This window comes from Rhinolophus sinicus, chromosome 1 (assembly GCF_057876585.1).
Source record: "Rhinolophus sinicus isolate RSI-liver-muscle chromosome 1, RSI-T2T, whole genome shotgun sequence".
In the NCBI taxonomy this organism is placed as follows: Eukaryota; Metazoa; Chordata; class Mammalia; order Chiroptera; family Rhinolophidae; genus Rhinolophus; species Rhinolophus sinicus.
This window is the reverse complement of record NC_142501.1, coordinates 106,565,952-106,583,315: the sequence shown is the minus strand read 5'-3', so window position 1 is coordinate 106,583,315 and position 17,364 is coordinate 106,565,952. Positions and strand designations below refer to the sequence as shown.

Genomic DNA, 17,364 nt, shown 5'->3' with positions numbered 1-17,364 from the left:
CAGTTTGCTGACCCCTGCTCTAAGGGGTCATATAGTATATAGTTCCCTACTTTTCAACAAAACACACTACTCATAATCTGAGATGATTCTAAGCCAAAATCGCGTTGTTTGTTGTTCTGTGCATTTGACTACACGCTAAATGACTCTAGACTCTGATTCTCCTTCAATTTTCAGGGGCAACAAAACCACGTGGAAGTGTTTCAATATGTATGTCCCCAGGCCACTGGACGTTCTGTTTTAATAGGTCTATAGCAGAATTCAGGTGACCATTTTTAAAACTCTGACACACATAAATGATTAGAAATTCCGTCGCAGATTGTTTTAGTTTAGGAGGCGCCAGGCATTTCCCCGCTCTGTATACATGTTCATGCTAGCAGGTTATCAGTTTTTGCTGCTGTTGGTATGCCTGATTTTAGAAGATCCTCTTCCTCCAGTCTTATTTGTCTGAGTATAGCTCAGAAACTGGATAACCATCTTTCTAGTACGGTACATAAATAACTGACAGTTTGAGCAACTATAAAGTGAAATACAAGCCTTTGGTGGGTGGGCTTTTGCGATATCTTACCGTTTTTCCTGTTTCTTGATTTTAATCTGTTATCAACGTCAGTACTTCTCAAACTTACGCACACAGACAAATCACCTGGAGAGAAATGTTAACAAACATCTAACTGATACTGCCAAGCTGCCATACACAATAATCAGACAGGAACAGTGTTAGAATAGTTATCACTAACTCCTCATTTAATAATTTACATGAATCATGCTTACCTCTTTTTCTTTTTTGTGGAAATTGTCCTTTAACTAATTTGAGCGTGGCCTGAGAGGCTGACCCCTTGTCTGCTCCAGCAGGAGTTCTTTTGGGGAAGGGATGGCACAAGTTCACCCTTTTACTCGGCACCACAGGCGGCATACTCGCCTTTCTCTTCGGTTGAACTCTCACATTTGATACTGGATTTAATGGAAGCACAGTTCTCTTCCTTGCTTTAAACATTTCTTCAGAATTCTTTTCTGTTTCAGTTTCTTTTCTTACTTCTGTCTCTGAGTCAAGAAATTCAGGATCTGGAGTCATAACTAAGGAAAATCCAGCATCACAAATTCCATCTGAAATACAAGGAGACTGTGGACGCTCTGCCAATAAATCTAATGCAGTACATACTTCCAAAATGTACCCATTAGGGTCTGAAAAATAAGACTTCAACTGAGTTAAAGATTGTACAGGGCACTTTTCAGCTGGAGGAACCAAGTCAAAATCACTGGACAGTTTGCCGAAGAATGCAGTCTCTTTCATTCCACCCCGAGAAGCAGCAGTCAATGAAGGACTTCTATCTACCTTGCACAATTCTTGGAAACTACGCTTTACTAACGTGTTTGGACAGATCCCTTCTTCAGTAAATGATTTCTTTGCTTCTAGCAGGGCACAATTAAGGGCAGGTAAAATAGGTATCACCTTCAATGAGATGTCATCTTCAACAGTCAAGTCTTTCAGCCCTAAAATATATATACATATGTTAAAAATCTGAAATTTTTGGGTCTTGTTCTATTTTACAAAAACATGTAGAAAAAAATGCTTTAGATTACAAAATTATTGGATGGTTAATTATGATACAGTATTCAAAATGAAAATCTAAATGGAAATTAACAGAAGACTTATAGGTACATTTAATGAATATATATATAAAATCCAATCACACATTGGGGGGGGGGCGGAGGAGAGAGAGAAGTGAAAAAGAATCATTCAAATGCAATCACTAGGTAGAACAAAGAAGGCAGACCTGCCTCCAGTTCCATCTCATCTGACCAGGAGCTCAGCATGAGCTCAGTGCACCATCAGAGCAATAGCACTGGCTTTTAGAGTTGGCAGATTTGCTTTTCTACTTTTTGCTTTTAAAATGTCTTATTTTATTTCTACCTTATATAAGTTACTTCAAATTCTTTTAAGAAGTTACAGTGCAAACCAACTGAACTGAAAAAATAAAACCCCTACATAACCAACAATAATTACCAACAAACCTCATGGTAATTATTGGTGATAATTTCATCACATTCTCTATCAAATGAAATTTTAAAAAAATATTAAGTAACTAGACTTCTGGTCAAGATGGCAGAGTAGGTAAACGCTGGTGCTTTCATCCTCCCATGACCATATATCAATAGTACAACTAAACTACAGAACCATCATAGAGAATCACCTGTAGTCTAGCTGAACAAAAGTCCAACAGCTAAGGACATACAGAAGAAGCCACCTCAAGACTGGGAGGAGGAGTGGAAATATGAAAAAGGCTGGCAGTTAAAAAGTGGGAGGAATATCTCAGCTGCAGAGGGTGCGCCCAGAGGAGCAACAGGCTCCCCAGTCCAGGGTTTCAGTGCTGGGAAAAGGAGTCCCCACAACTTCTAGCTGTGAAAACCAGCACAGATTGTGGCTGAGTGAGACGAGGGCAGCTAGAATCCCAGGTATTACTAATAAAGGGCCAGTGCACAACCTTACTCACTGATGGACACTTGCTCTGAGCTCCACAGCTGGGGCAGAAGTTTGAAAGGCACCAGAGACATACAGGGAGGAACGGAATTGTCTGGCTTCCAGGTATGGGCTGGAGGGGCTGCTTCTACCAGAGAGAAGTGCTGGCAGAAGCCACTGTTCCTTTGCTGAGCCCTCCCTCTGCTGCTGTGCAGACACAGGCGGCTGCCACATGTGAGTTTCCATCTACATGGCTAACAGTTAGCCCCACCCTGGTGATTCCCCAAAACTCCACCCAACTTGCAGGTCCACCCAAGCCCCTTCCAGTGGCTTTTCCATACAAATGGCCTGTCTTGGCTTATGCTGCAGACTTTCCCAAAAATCTCTCAAAGGTTCACAAACTCCAAACAAGCAGCACTGGGCCTCAGTATGCCCTGTACCTTTTGCTAAGCAGCCCCAAGCCTGGCATTGGCAGCATATGGCCTTGGTTCAAGGCTTGGCCTCTCCCAGGCAGGGCACAGGCTGCAGATGAACTTGGCCTGTGGTGACACCCCCCCTAGGATGACACACCCAAAGGGAAGACTGGGCAGGCACCAGAGCCCAGCTCCTCCACTGTAGTCATGGCCACTCCTCACAACCAATCAGCCTGAGGGTCAATCCGTCCCACTGACATGCAAACAGCAATCGAAGCTCAATTACAACAGAAGGGCACACACAACCCACACAAGGGACATATCTGGAGCACCCAGCTCAGGTGACCAGGGGGACTGCACCACTGGGCCCTACAGGACACCTATTACATAAGGACACTCTACTAAGACTGGGAGACACAGCAGCTCTACTTAATACATACAAACAAACACAGGGACGCAGCCAAAACGGGGAGACAAAGAAACATGTTCTAAATGAAAGAACAGAACAAAGTTCCAGAAAAAGAACTAAACAAAATGGAAATAAGCAATATACCAGATGAAGAGTCCAAAACAATGGTTATAAGGCTGCTAAATGATTTCGGTCAGAATTTCAACAGAGATAGGAAATATAAACATGAAGATAGAAAAACATAAAAAAGAACCAGTCAGAAATAAAGAATACAATAACAGAAATAAAGACTATATTAGAGGAAATCAACAGATTAGATGAAGCAGAGCATAGAACCAATAATTTGGAAGACAAGGTAGCAGAAAACACCCAATCAGAACAGCAAAAAAAAAAAAAAAACACAACAAAACAAAAATCCACAAAATGAGGATAGTTTATGGGGCCTCTGGGACAACATCAAGTGTACCAATAACTGTGTCATATGGATACCAGGAGAAGAGAGCAACAAATTGAAAACCTATTTGAAGAAATAATGACTGAAAACTTCCCTAACCTGGCAAAGGAAATAGGCATACAAGTCCAGGAAGTGCATAGAGTCCCAAACACGATGAACCCAAAGAGGCCCACACCAAGACACATCATAATTAAAATGCCAGATGTTAAAGACAGAGAGAGAATCTTAAAAGCAGCAAGAGAAAAGCAGTTAGTTACCTACACGGGAGCTCCCATAAGACTGTCAGTTAATTTCTCAACAGAAACTTTGCAGGCCAAAAGGGATTGGCACAAAATATTCAAAGTAATGGAAAGCAAGGACCTCCAAGGACAACCAAGATTACTCTACCAAACAGAGCTATCTTTTAGAATCCAAAGACAGACAAAGAGCTCCCCAGACAAGAAAAAGCTAAAGGAGTTCATCACCACCAAACCATATTACAAGAAATGTTAAAGGGACTTCTTTAAGAAGAAAAGATAAAACATATGAATGAAATGGCAATAACTACATATCTATCAACAATTACTTTAAATGTAAATGGATTAAGTGTTCTAATCAAAAGACATAGGAAGGCTGAATGGATAAGTAAACAAGACCCTTACTTATGCTGCCTAGAAGAGATTCACTTCAGATCGAAAGACACACACAGATTTAAAGTAAAGGGATGGAAAAAGTTATTTCATGAAAATGGAAACTGAAAAAAAAGAAAAAACCTGGGGTAGCAATACTTGTACCAGACAAAATAGACTTTAAAACAAAGGCTATAACAATTGACAAAGGAGGACCTAATAATCCTACTTCTGGGTATTTATCCAAAGAAACCCAAAACACTACTTCAAAGGGACATGTACATCCATATGTTCACTGCAGCATTATTTAGAATAGCCAAGATACAGAGGCAACCTGAGTGTCCATCAATGGATGAATGGATAAAGAATATATATATAATGGAATATTACTCAGCCATAAAAAAGCATGAAATCTTGCCATCTGCAACAACATGGATGGGCCTAGAGGGTATTATGCTGAGTGGAGTACATCAGACAAAGATAAGTGCCATACGATTTCACTTATATGTGGAATCTAAAGAACAAAATAAATGAACATACAAAACAGAAACAAACTCATAGATACAGAGAACATTTTAAGGGTTGCCAGATGGGAAGAGGGTAGAGGAGATGAGTGAAAAAGGGAAAAGGATTAAGAAGTACAATGGCAGTTACAAAATAGTCATGAGGATGTACTGTATAGCACAAAGAATATAGTCAATAATATTGTAATGACTATGTATGGTGTCAGATGGGTACTAGCTTTATCAGAGTGATCACCTCGTAAATTGTTGTACACTTGAAACTAATACAATATTATATGTCAATTGTAATTGAAAAATAAAAAACTAATTAAGTAACTAAACTGACTAGTCTGTTTCACTTCCTCTCCCTAGCTCACTCTTTGACTAAAATATTAATTTTTCAGTAAATCAGTAACCTAAAGGAAAACAGGAAGAGAGGAGTAAACATCACTGAGAAATGGGTAATACAATTCTAGAAAATTTAAGTGTTATCAGAAATAAAAAGCCACAGATAATAAAGACCTCTGGTGCCTATTAATCTGAAATATAAATTACACCATTTTTTAAAAAGTAAAAGTAACTGCAGAATTAAGAAAACACTAAGTCAGTCCTAGCTAAATACATTTGCACTCAACCAGGTATTAGGAAATAGAACTACAAATATGAATAAATAGAAACATGTGGCTAGACATTAAAAATTCCTTTCTTTGTAGTTTATCACTTAAAAAGTAAGAAGTGAAGAAAAATAAAATATAAAAAGGTTCTTATGTACTAACAGTTCACACTAAAGTAGTATTTTTCCACACAACTTCATTATTTCAAGAATTTGTAAAGGCAGAACCAAGAATGATTTGTAATAGACTATTACAAAATCTATGTAAAAGAACTTTCTAAGTCTGCTAAGCAAAGTATCACTCAATTTAAAACAAACAACCATGGCTGTGAACCTCTGACCGACCACAAATAAAACATGTGTTATGAACCAGAGGAGGATATGAACACTGTAACACAACACTTCAATGTTTAGAAATTCTGTGCTGTTCAATATGAATGGTACGGGCACCAATGTTTTTTATGTGAGTGGTAGTTTGCCTTTAAAAATAAGCACGAAGCCAAAGCTCCTACAGAAGAGGGAGGCGGTATGGGATTGGAGTTGGAAACTAGCTCGAGAGTCAGTTTGACCTTGGATAAATTTGTCTCAGTTTTCTCATTTTTGAAATGGTCATAACAAGAGTACTTATTTTAAGGACTGCTCTATCAATTACTGTATACCTAGTACAATACCACACATAGTGAATGCTTGAAAAAGACAGTTTAAAAAAATAAAAATTATGTTGTTATAATTGGTAATGCTTTTCTTAGTCTGAAGAAGTGATGCCCAAGAAACTGCAGTTCTCTGCTTTGAGTAACTAAATACAATGTTAAGAAATCAATTTTAAAAACATTTTTGTATTGGTTGTAGCTTTATAAATGCTGTGTACATTAAACACAGAGTATGCTTATAAAAAAATGAGGAAAATTTGAAATGATTTGAAATTTGAAAAAGAAATGATTCTTTATTTATTCAGCAAACATTTATTATTTTTTATGTTCTTAGCATTGTGAGGCAGTGGGGATACAGTAGAATAAAGAGAAAAGGCAGGCATTAAATAATACACAAATAAATATTTAAATTCTATTGATGATAAGCTTAAGGGTCCTCCCCGAGGTCAGTGTGGTTATGGGCATCAATAAAGTGATACTAAAACTACACCTGACAGATATGAATGACTAGAGACTAGGTGAATGCTGCTTTGATTTTAGTCATTATCCCCCCCAACCCAAGACTTTGTTTTCTAACTGCCCTCTAAAATTTTAATACCACAGATATACTGTATTATCTATTTATCTACTGTACAAGTCTTTTTTTTTTTGTCCCAAGAGCCAATTCTTGGTCCTACGGGGGTAAACACCATGCGAAAAGGGGGAATGAGACAAGTAGTCCAGACAGAGAACTGCATCTGTGAAGGCCTTGAGTCCTACCAACTTAGTAGACACGATAAAAGTATCTCTTAGCTAGGGTGGGGAATTGTTTTGAGGTGAATTTTTACTTATTTTTAAAATTTTCGTTTAATTATAGTTGACATACAATATCATATTAGTTTCAGGTGTACAACATATGATTCAACATTTATGTACCTTAAAAAGTGATCACCATAATTAGTTCAGTAACCATCTGTCACTGTATATAGTTATTACAGTATTATTCTCCTAACTATTGTTGTTCAATTAACAAATAAATTCAGCGTTGGACATGCTGAATTTGAGGAACACTGAGACATCTTAAGTAATAGAGTCAGCAGATAGGTGGTTATCTGGCTGTGAGGCTCAGTGGAAAGCATCAGCCTGCAAAGGGAGAAAGGATTAACCAGGGAGGTTGAAGGAAGAGTTATTTAAAAGAAGAATATAGTTACTAGGATTGAGAGGTTAAGTAAGCTGAGGATGGAAAAATATGTGACAGATTTAGTGAACTGGAGCCCTTACCTCTTGATAGGGATGAACGGACTAAATGTAACCCATGTAGACCCATTTGCTCATCTCCAAAATCTACACAGAATGAGAATCAGAAAAAAAGTTAGGTTGTTGGTCTGATAAAACAAAAGTAAACATACTAAAAACAGTTTTTCAAAAAGGTTGTTCTTACTTGTTTCTGATATTAAGGCTGATGATGTAAGTAAAAGGAAAACGCCCCGATCTTCTAAGCATTTGATGAATGCCTTAAACATTAAAAAAAAAAAGGTTGAATTATTCTCTCCTCCCTCTACCACACTACTATTCACTGAATGTTGAGCTCATGAAAAGTAAAAAAATAAATAAAAATCTTGAAACGTTAGTGTTTATAAGAATCAGGAGAATTTTGCTTCCAGTATCAGAAATTGCAAGCTCCTTAGTTAGCCCTCAAATAATCTTGGCCCTGTTAGGGCTACACATAACTAGACCATTAAGGGTTAGTTTCAGGATAATGTTCAACTACATAATCAATCCATCAGAAAAGACTTTTTTCATTTTTTCATTGAGATGCTTTACATTTCATCCTGCTCCCTAAGTAGTCAATCTGCTACCATTTAGCCACTACAAATTCAGGTGAATGAGACCTATGATTAGCTCATGTTTACACACAACACATCACAGAACACTGGAACTGGAAAGACAGGAAGATTGTATCCAATAAAAGAATGCTTTCTATAGTATATCCTAAGAGATGGAAAATAATAGAAAAGAACATAATTAGGTCCCGTGACAATAAGAACTGCCTATGAAAATAAATTCTTCCTTTCTTTTTCCTCCACCAGTCTTCAGTGGAATCTTGAACTCAAGAAACAAAAATCTTGAAACTCTAATATTTACAGTAAATTGGGAATTTTGTCCCCAGGTGAGGTGAAGTTACCTAAAAGCTACTATTCTGTATCATAAAGATAACAGTTCTTCTTTTCCATTATTCACTATTTCTAAAGTTTATATACCAATAACAAAGATAAAACTCAATGTTCACACAGTAATTTTTCAGGTAAAAAAACTAAATATACCATTTTATAAAGTGATAAAACGTTCTATTTCAAACACTGATAAGTCATAAGCCTGAAAATATGGTAAATTGATAAAATTAATAATTCAAATATAAAAAAAGAGTTCTTTTCTAATTATTATATGAGAACTAAGTTAGGACACTGACACTTCATTCATAGGCATCGCACTACCGTGAGTGTCCACATGCTTCTATCATCACCCCGGTGCACGAGAGTTTACATCTGTGTCCAGTCTTGTAAGTTCCTTGATGGCAGGGACTATTTTCTATTTTTGTTTCTGGCAAATGGTAAGCACTGAAGAATGAATTACTGAATAACACACCAACGGTTATATATACCCACAGTTTTGGTATCTATTAAATTGCAAACAGGTATAATTCTTGTTTCATTTTCTATTGATGTAAAAAATGAAAGTGACACCATTCGCCTTTACATTGTTCTGCATTTTAATTTTGTAAAATAGATGAAAAGTAAAATCTATCTACATAAAACCATACATTTCAATCTTCTAAAAAATGTGCCAATTAAACAAATATGAGCTCCTGGATGGCTCAGTTGGTTGGAGCGCATCCTCTCAACCACAAGGTTGCCAGTTCGACACCCACAAGGGATGGTGGGCTGTGCCCCCTGCAACTAGAAACGGCAACTGGACCTGGAGCTGACCTGCGCCCTCCACAACTAAGACTGAAAGGACAACAACTTGACTTGGAAAAAAGTCCTGAAAGTACACACTGTTCCTCAATAAAGTCCTGTTCCCCTTCCCCAATAAAATCTTAAAAAAAAAAAAGCCAAGTCCTGCACCAAGTCTCCACTATTTTCAATACTAAAAGCACTCACTAACGCATTTTCTGAAAATATCTTTGGACTTTCTTCCTTTTAATTTCCAAATATAAAATGGACTATGCTACTTAAGACAAACAGCGTACACTACTATAGTAGATATTAAATAGTTATCCACTCAGCATCCAATGCCACTATGCCACCTCCTTACTTGGAGAACCACTGCAGATTGGGTGGGATTGACCTCATACCCACTTCTGGAAGGTGGGCTCTGAATGGCCTGAGCTCATTAGCGCAGTCCATTCCCTTTCAGTCACTGGCTGAGAGATGTGCAGATGACATAAACTGGTCTAATGAAACTGAAGTGATGATTTGGAGGAGGGGTTCTCTCTCTCTCTCTCAGTCTGTCTCTTAGGAAGCAAGTAACCCTGACTAGTAGTCTCAGGACAAAACTATCACACAGAGGGTGAAGCTGAAAAGAGAGAGTATCCTGAGCAAACAGTCCCTGAACTTGCTTTATCACCTAGACTGAAAAGTAAGCCTATTAAATCCTTTTACTGTTTAAGCCAGTTTGGATTTGTTACATGCAACATAAGGTACGTTAACTGACACCATCCCTGAGAGCTTACTCACAGCTTACATACATGTTCTATCTTAATTTACTGATTTCTCACTATCCACCAGGGGGACAGTCCATCGTATCAGTGAAGGGCTCACACTTGTGTGGTCACTGTCCCATACTCACACCATCTCCTTTCGGGTGTTTAGGAATCACTCACTGCAGTCAGCATCTACTCCTACCCTCACACTGCGGAACCCTGGTTCACATAACCGAGAGAAGTCTTTGGATTGCTACCGATTTCTCAGGAGAGTCTTACTTTCTATATGGAAGCAGTAGAACCAGCAATTTCTTTTTCCTTATAAACCTACAGATTGACGCACGTCACTTTTAAAGAAATATCTCACAAGTGGTCCTTTGATTACTGCAAAAACACTAGAGATCCACTCAATTCTTCTGTCATAAAACAAAACAGGAAAAAGGACTTGAGAAAAACTGTTCCCTTATTTTTAAAATCAGGGGTATAAACTGACTAATGAAGCACAAATGTAAACTAAGATACACAGGGGATGAAAATGTTAGTCAATAAATATTATATCAATAATATGTCAATAAATATTAAATCATGAAAATCCTTTCAGCAAGTGAAAACAATTCAATCTAGGCACAGCAACTAATAACAAGATATCAAACTCTCAACTTAAGAAAAAAGAATTATATTTTAAATGGATAATTCTTACCAATTGCTTGTTTTTAATGAATTCTGTTAGTTTATCTATTTTTCCCCCTTGTTTGTTTGACAGTTCCACTTCATACATACTGAAGCACATATCTTGATAATAGACTGCAACGAAAATCAGAAAAGCAGAACATTTTTTATTTTAAAATGCTATTATGCTTTTTTATAACCAATTTATTCATTTTGTATGCTAAAAAAATGAAAGAAGAACTAGGATACGATTCAAAAAATTATTCTTCAATGTTCTTGGTTATAAAACGCCTTAATAAAAAGCTGCTGTATGAAGTATTTGAAAATAATGCTTCCATTTATACTGACACTACTATAGGATTAACAGGACAAATAAATACTACATAAATAATATAAACATTTATGTTCCATGAATTAATCTAAATGACTAAGAAATTTCCTTCTCATGCTTTCTGCTTTTCCCCCCTTCATTTACAAGTACATAACTAAACTTTGGGTGATGAGCACACACTGCAGTATAAGATGATGTGTTATAGAACTGTACACTTGAAACCAATATAATCTTCTTAACCAATGCCCCTGAAGTAAATTTAATAATAATTTAAAAAATAGTACATAAAAACAACCACAAAAACCACAAAAACTGTTCTCCTTGAAAGGAATGCTTATGAGTCTTCAACTATTTGTAAGCGTATCTGCTTGCTTAAATCCCTTAGTACTCTATATAAAGCTCGTCTTTGCCATCTTAGATGAAATTACCTTTCACAGTTTCTAGCTGGCCTCCAAAGAACTGAAACACATAGCAACTCTACAGCTTTCACTAAAGACCCTATTAAGAAACACTTAAGGCAAAAGGAGGGAGAGGAGAAAGAAGTGAGGGGAGAGGAGAAGGGAAAGGGAGTGTGTAAGAGGGGAAAATAACTGGAACAAAGCTCAGGACATACTGTGTATCACTACAATTGAACAGACCTTTTTGCTCCAAGTAATTCTGTTTTCTAAAGGCAGCTTCTGGTAGGCTTTTTTTCAAAGATGACACTTTCATTACATACTTAAAATCTAGTTCACGTGGCCTACAAAACAACAATGTCATGTGATGTAATAAACATTGAAACTATCTGCAGCTTCACAATATTTGGTTTTCTAATATAAATTCAAACAGAAATACTGTAACCACAAAAAAGTCCTTAAATTGATAAATTCTAGGTCAAATAATATGTATATTTACGTATATATGTATAGTATTGATTTTCAAATATATGGCGCTAGATGTGTGAAATAATAACTATGCATACTGTAATGAGAATTTTCTAAAAATTATGCTATGAAAGAGTTGCAAACTTTTGACAATATTGCACTGCCTACCATGCAATGCCACAGAATGAACCACATCCAGACTTGTGCACCATTTCACCTGAATACTTTTCCGTTCTTTAAAACTCATTTTGAAATGCTTGTAGACTTACAGATACCCTCTTTTCCCCTAAATACTTCCCTGTGTATGTGTCCTCAAAAAAGGACACTTTTTTAACAACCACAAAACAATTAGCAAAATCAAGAAATTAACAATGGTGTGTAGCACAATTATTTAACCTACAGATGTTACTCAAATTTTGCCAACAGTCTCACGAGGATCCTTTATAACAAAAGAACATTTTTTTTGCAGTCCAGGGTCTTATCCAGGATGACACACTACATTTAGTTACGTCAGTTTAGTCTCCTCCAATCCGGAACAGTCTCTTAGTCTTTTATCTTTAATGACCTTGATATTTTTTAATATAGACCATTTATTTTACAGAATGTCCCTCAATCTGGGTATGTCTGTTTCCTCCTGATTAGAGTGGCAGGAACACCACAGAAATTATATGTTATTCACATGCTTCCTGATATGATGCACAGAGATGTTTATTCCATTTCTGATGACAGTAACTGCTTAGTTAAGATGGTATCTGCAGTTATTTTTCCCATTGTAAAGCCTGTATTTTTTCCCTTTGTGATTAAAAGTTAAGTTCTGGGGACTACTGTGAGACACATAAATATCACCCAAAGTTTCACCTACTATTTTAAGCATCCACTGACTACTGTGGTGTTGCCACTGGTTATTTTCTAAATTCATCATTCTGTCTACACTTATTAGTTGCCCTCTGTAGTGAGAAAGAACTTTCCTTCTCTTTCATTTATTTATTCACAGAATTCTTACTTTATTCTATGGGTTATAACATCCCTCCCTCTTAAAAAATGACAGGAGAAAGAAAATGAATTATGATAGCACACCAGTTTTCACCTTATATTTCAGTTAAACTATGTCGATTTTTCAATAGGTTGGGGTGCAAACTAAGAATAAACAAAAAGATTTCATAAGATGCCCTTCACTGTTCCCCAGAAGAAAATATTGTAATTCATTATAATGTAAATGTAGTAGCTACTCTATTTAATACTACTCTAATTTTCACATGAAAATTAGAAAATCCAATTAACGCAAATCTTAATAAAGACTCAACAATATAATATAGTGGCCATAATCTGCTGTATCTGCTATCTAGGCAAATCCAATTTGTTTCTTGGAGAAAGTCAAACTTCTAGTATCAAATCAATTTAATTTAGCTTGAGGTCATTTTCCCATGAATAGCTTAAGATACTTAAATTCAAAAAGTGAGTTGTCAAATATTATAAAACTAACTTATTTCAAAGTCAAGGTCAGAATTTGCATATGAATTTAGGTCTGCTATATCATGGTACTATGCTCTATACATCTGTCCAAACATACTCTAATCGAATCAAAGTATAATTGCTACATTTCACACCAGTGCCACCAAGCAAGAACTCAAAATTAGAATTTAGAAAATTACACAAACATTATAAAGGACACAAATTCAATACTTACAGTTGTGTTGGAACCACTGTACTGTAAGAGGACCAAAGAGTTATATCACACAGCAGACAGCCTTGAATAATTAATTTCCCTTTCCATGGGGAGATGAGAACTTTAAGAAATGAGGATAAGAAAGAAACTGATTATTTTATTTATGAACAAAACATTTACTTAAAAAAAAACAAACCTTAAAGAACCAATTAAATAATTTCTTACCATTTTCACTGAGTTCAAGTCTAGGAGGGAAAAAAAAAGCATTTTTATAAGAGCAAAGGAAACAAATCCAGTAAAACAGAGTATGCACATAATTACTTACATGCTGTTTTGAGCTGGGGCTGCCATCTTTTTAGGTTCCCTGTACTGAAAAGCTACAATTACGTAAGGATGGACCTGTCTAGGTCGCTCAGTGACAGTGCTGCCTGAAAGTTCATAGAGGTAATACTGAAAGAAGAAAAAGAAGTCTAATTAGGACAGCCCTATAGAATTCCATATGCACCAAGTTGATCTCAACCAACCCAGGCCTGAAACTTAACACATTAGATGCAGAAATGTACCTTGGAAATGATTAATCCCAGTGACTATACCTGACTCAGTTCAAAGGCGCGAAAATGACTTGTCTTGTGAGAAACCTTGTTAGTATTTGCAGCCACGTGGCAATCATAGCCAGAAGATGGGCTAGTATAGTTAGTTGTGTAATTCTCAGACACAAACTTGATTTTTCCCTAGAATGAAAACATTAAAACTAATCAGATGTCTTTAACTAGCAATAATCTTACTCTAGGATTCATTTACAAGTTGCCTTATAAAGATGGGGATATGTTTCAACTAACAGTTAACTTTGTTAAGAATTAGAACTATGATTCTTAAGAAATTATCTTTAAGGCCAGTACTAGTTTTAATTACCCATCAATCTCTTATTTAAAAATCTGCTATATTTGGGCATTTTTCTGAGGCAAATGTCCATTTCTTTTACCACAATATCAATGAAGTACATGAAATCACTCCAAATGTAAGAGAAGCATTTCTTTAAAATAAAAATTATATAGCTCACCAAACAGATTGCCTATTCAATGATTATAACAAACAAAATTTAAAATTTCAAAAGATGAGTTTCCAAACTGAATTATTAAATTATCAGTTGTAAATTACAGACCAAGATGTCTCTATTATGCCAGGACCCAGTAAATCAGCAAGGAGCAAATATGCACTAAAGTGATTAACAGACCACTGGCCCCGATTATTGAACAGTCAACAGCATTTCTCATTATAGAGTTCTCTTCATCAAGGATTACATGTCTTCCATAAAAAGAAGAAGGGGAAAAAAAAGCAGTCAAGTTTATCGCATTATGAAGTATCACACAATGATTTTAAAAGTTGTTTTGAATAATGTAATGACATATGTGGGAAAAACAGAAATATACAAAACATATACAAAAATGAAGAGTGAGATTATAGGCAACTTCTATTTTTATCTTTACAAGAAGAATTTTAATTACTTTTATTGAAAAAGGTTTTTTGTTTTGTTTTGTTTTTTTGCTGTTAAGGTCCTGCCTCTTCATTTATAGGACCAACAAGGGCAATTCTTTATTCCAAGAAGCCAAAGAATATAAATAGTACCTCGCAGTGAGCAATCACAACCTGTATTTTCTCCCCATCAAACATCTTATGCTGGGCTGGCTGGCCTTTGAGCAGTAAAGTCAGGAAAACTGAGAGCATACAGGCAAGATGTAAACGGCAATATCCACCATACAGGGTGGGATACAGGGGCAAGAAACCAAGGGTGAGGAACCTGACATAAACAAAAGCCAAACGCTTGTTATCTGAGCTGACAGGTACACTTCCTGCAGCACAACTACAGTACTTATCCCGGAGCAGGGAGAGGGAAGATAAGGGAAGAAAGGCAGTGACAGTGCCAGAGCAACGCTACTTCCCCTCCAGTTTTTGGAATATGAAGACAAATGTGGAATATGAAGAGTTCGCATTCTTATCAGTATTGTTAGATTTATAACCAAAGAACTTAAGATAGTAGTAAGAAAGCAAAAACAACAAAACCAAACCACAGAATTTGTCCTCAAAAAGCCCACCAATCTCTAAAATCAGAGTTTCCCTACTTAATTTGAGTGAAAGTTCTAACTGAATGATTTACTTATATTGAACTATTTAAGGGCATTTAAGAATTTCTGAGGTCATCAACCACAGCTGCTACAGGAAGCTGTGAACAAGGTATGGATGTTTTAGGGATAAAGAAAATAAAGATTTTTTATTTTGACAATTCAAACCAGACAATGAATGCTGTTTTCTAAATTCTTCTCTTATTAACTATAATCACTGTTTTACAGGCAGCTACTTGTTTTGTTATTTAATGTCTAAAAAGTGGCACTGGGGGACAGAGTTTATGAAAGGAAGACTTTTAATTGAATACCTTTTGTATTATTTTGAAGTTTTTTGTTTAACATATTCACAGATTATCTATTAAAAAGACAAAAAGTTTTGCTTTGAAGGAAAGCAAAAACAGCAGTTACTTTTTCTGAATCTGGATGGCTGTCTTTGGTGAGGACTATGTTTAGTAAATGATCTGCAAAGAACATTATCACAGACTGATAACTTTTTCTTTTTTTTTTTTTAAATGACATAGAAGCACATTTGGGCGTTACCTTAATTAGATTAAAAATTACAATATAGCCAGACTTCCCATGATACCACGGTCTTGTATGAAGACAGTCTGAATATCTGGAAATGTACACACCTATAAAAGTATAAAATATAGATTAATTGCCACTTTTAAAAGATTGTTTACATATACAGAATTCCCATGTAGCGCCACACAAATGATAAATATAAATCAATGTTAAAAACTGTTTTGAAATCCTTACTTTTTAAAAACTATTTGAGTTATTCTTAAGGTATCAAAACATTAGAGCTAAGAAGACAACATATCTGTTAACTAATTTTCTAATTGGGTACAATAATGGGAAAGGGATAAATAAGTGTATCACATTCTTGTAAAACTCTTAAGTTTGCTTTTTCTCTAGTCAATCAATCATTCAATGAAAAGATCTATGGGAATCTGATTCTAAAGTTATTTTTTACAAAAAACCTCACTAAGTATAGCAGCCCCCCCTTATCCACAGAGGATATGTTGCAAGACCCCCCAGTAGATACCTAAAACCACAGATAGTGCTGAACTCTATATATATGTACTATGTTTTTTCCTATGACAAAGTTTAATTTATAAATTAGGCATAGTAAGACATTAACAATAATACAAAAATAGAACTATAACAATATACTGTAATAGAAGTTATATGAATGTGTTCTCTCTCTCCTCTCTCAAAATATGTTATTGTACAGGCACCTTGTTTTATTGCTCCTAGCTTTATTGTGCTTCACAGATAACTGCATTTTTTTACGAATTGAAAATTTGTGGCAACCCTGCACTGAATGAAGTCTATCAGCACCATTTTCCCAACAACATTTGCTGACTTTGTCTGCATCACATTTTGGTAATTCTCAAAATATTTCAAACTTTTTCATTTTCATTATGTTATGTTTATCTGTGATCAGTGATCTTGGATGTTACCATTATAATTGTTTTGGGGTACCACAAACCACTGCTATATAAGACAGTGAACTTAACCGATAAATGTTGTGTGTGTTCTGACTTCTCCACCGACCAGCCATTCCTGCCTCTCTCCCTCTCCTTGGGTGTCCCTATTCCTTCAGACATAATATTGAAATCATGCCAATTAATAACGCTACAGTGACCTCAAGTTCTCAAGTGAAAGAAAGAGTTGCACGTCTCTCACATTAAATCAAAAGCAAGAAATGACTAGGCTTAGTGTGAAAGAAATGTCGAAGGCTGAGATAGGTCGAAAGCTAGGCCTCTTGCACCAAACAATTAGCCAGGTTGTGAGTGCAAAGGAAAAGTTCTTGAAGGAAATTGAAAACGCTACTCCAGTGAACACATGAAAGATAAAGTAAAACCACCTCATTGCTGATATGGAGAAAGTTTTAGTGGCCTGGATAGAAGATCAAACCA

The 17,364-nt window shown here is 35.9% G+C and overlaps 1 protein-coding gene across 14 annotated transcripts in view; it reads right to left on the bottom strand.

Annotated features, from left to right (window-relative positions):
- TASOR2 (transcription activation suppressor family member 2) overlaps window positions 1-17,364 on the bottom strand; it is a 66,588-nt gene that overhangs the window by 25,705 nt on the left and 23,519 nt on the right. For 4 of the 14 annotated variants that reach the window (XM_074325034.2, XM_074325027.2, XM_019738230.3 and 1 more), the window contains 11 exons: window positions 15,980-16,071; window positions 13,910-14,047; window positions 13,642-13,766; window positions 13,542-13,561; window positions 13,338-13,437; window positions 11,426-11,526; window positions 10,488-10,591; window positions 7,526-7,598; window positions 7,366-7,428; window positions 769-1,488; window positions 566-640 (listed from right to left, as the gene is read on the bottom strand). In XM_074325034.2, coding sequence (XP_074181135.2) covers window positions 566-640; window positions 769-1,488; window positions 7,366-7,428; window positions 7,526-7,598; window positions 10,488-10,591; window positions 11,426-11,526; window positions 13,338-13,437; window positions 13,542-13,561; window positions 13,642-13,667 — 1,282 coding nt within the window. In that variant the 5' untranslated portion in view covers window positions 13,668-13,766; window positions 13,910-14,047; window positions 15,980-16,071. The remainder of the gene's footprint in view (window positions 1-565; window positions 641-768; window positions 1,489-7,365; window positions 7,429-7,525; window positions 7,599-10,487; window positions 10,592-11,425; window positions 11,527-13,337; window positions 13,438-13,541; window positions 13,562-13,641; window positions 13,767-13,909; window positions 14,048-15,979; window positions 16,072-17,364) is intronic. The other 10 variants (XM_074325028.2, XM_019738231.3, XM_019738235.3 and 7 more) reach the window with 6 other exon arrangements.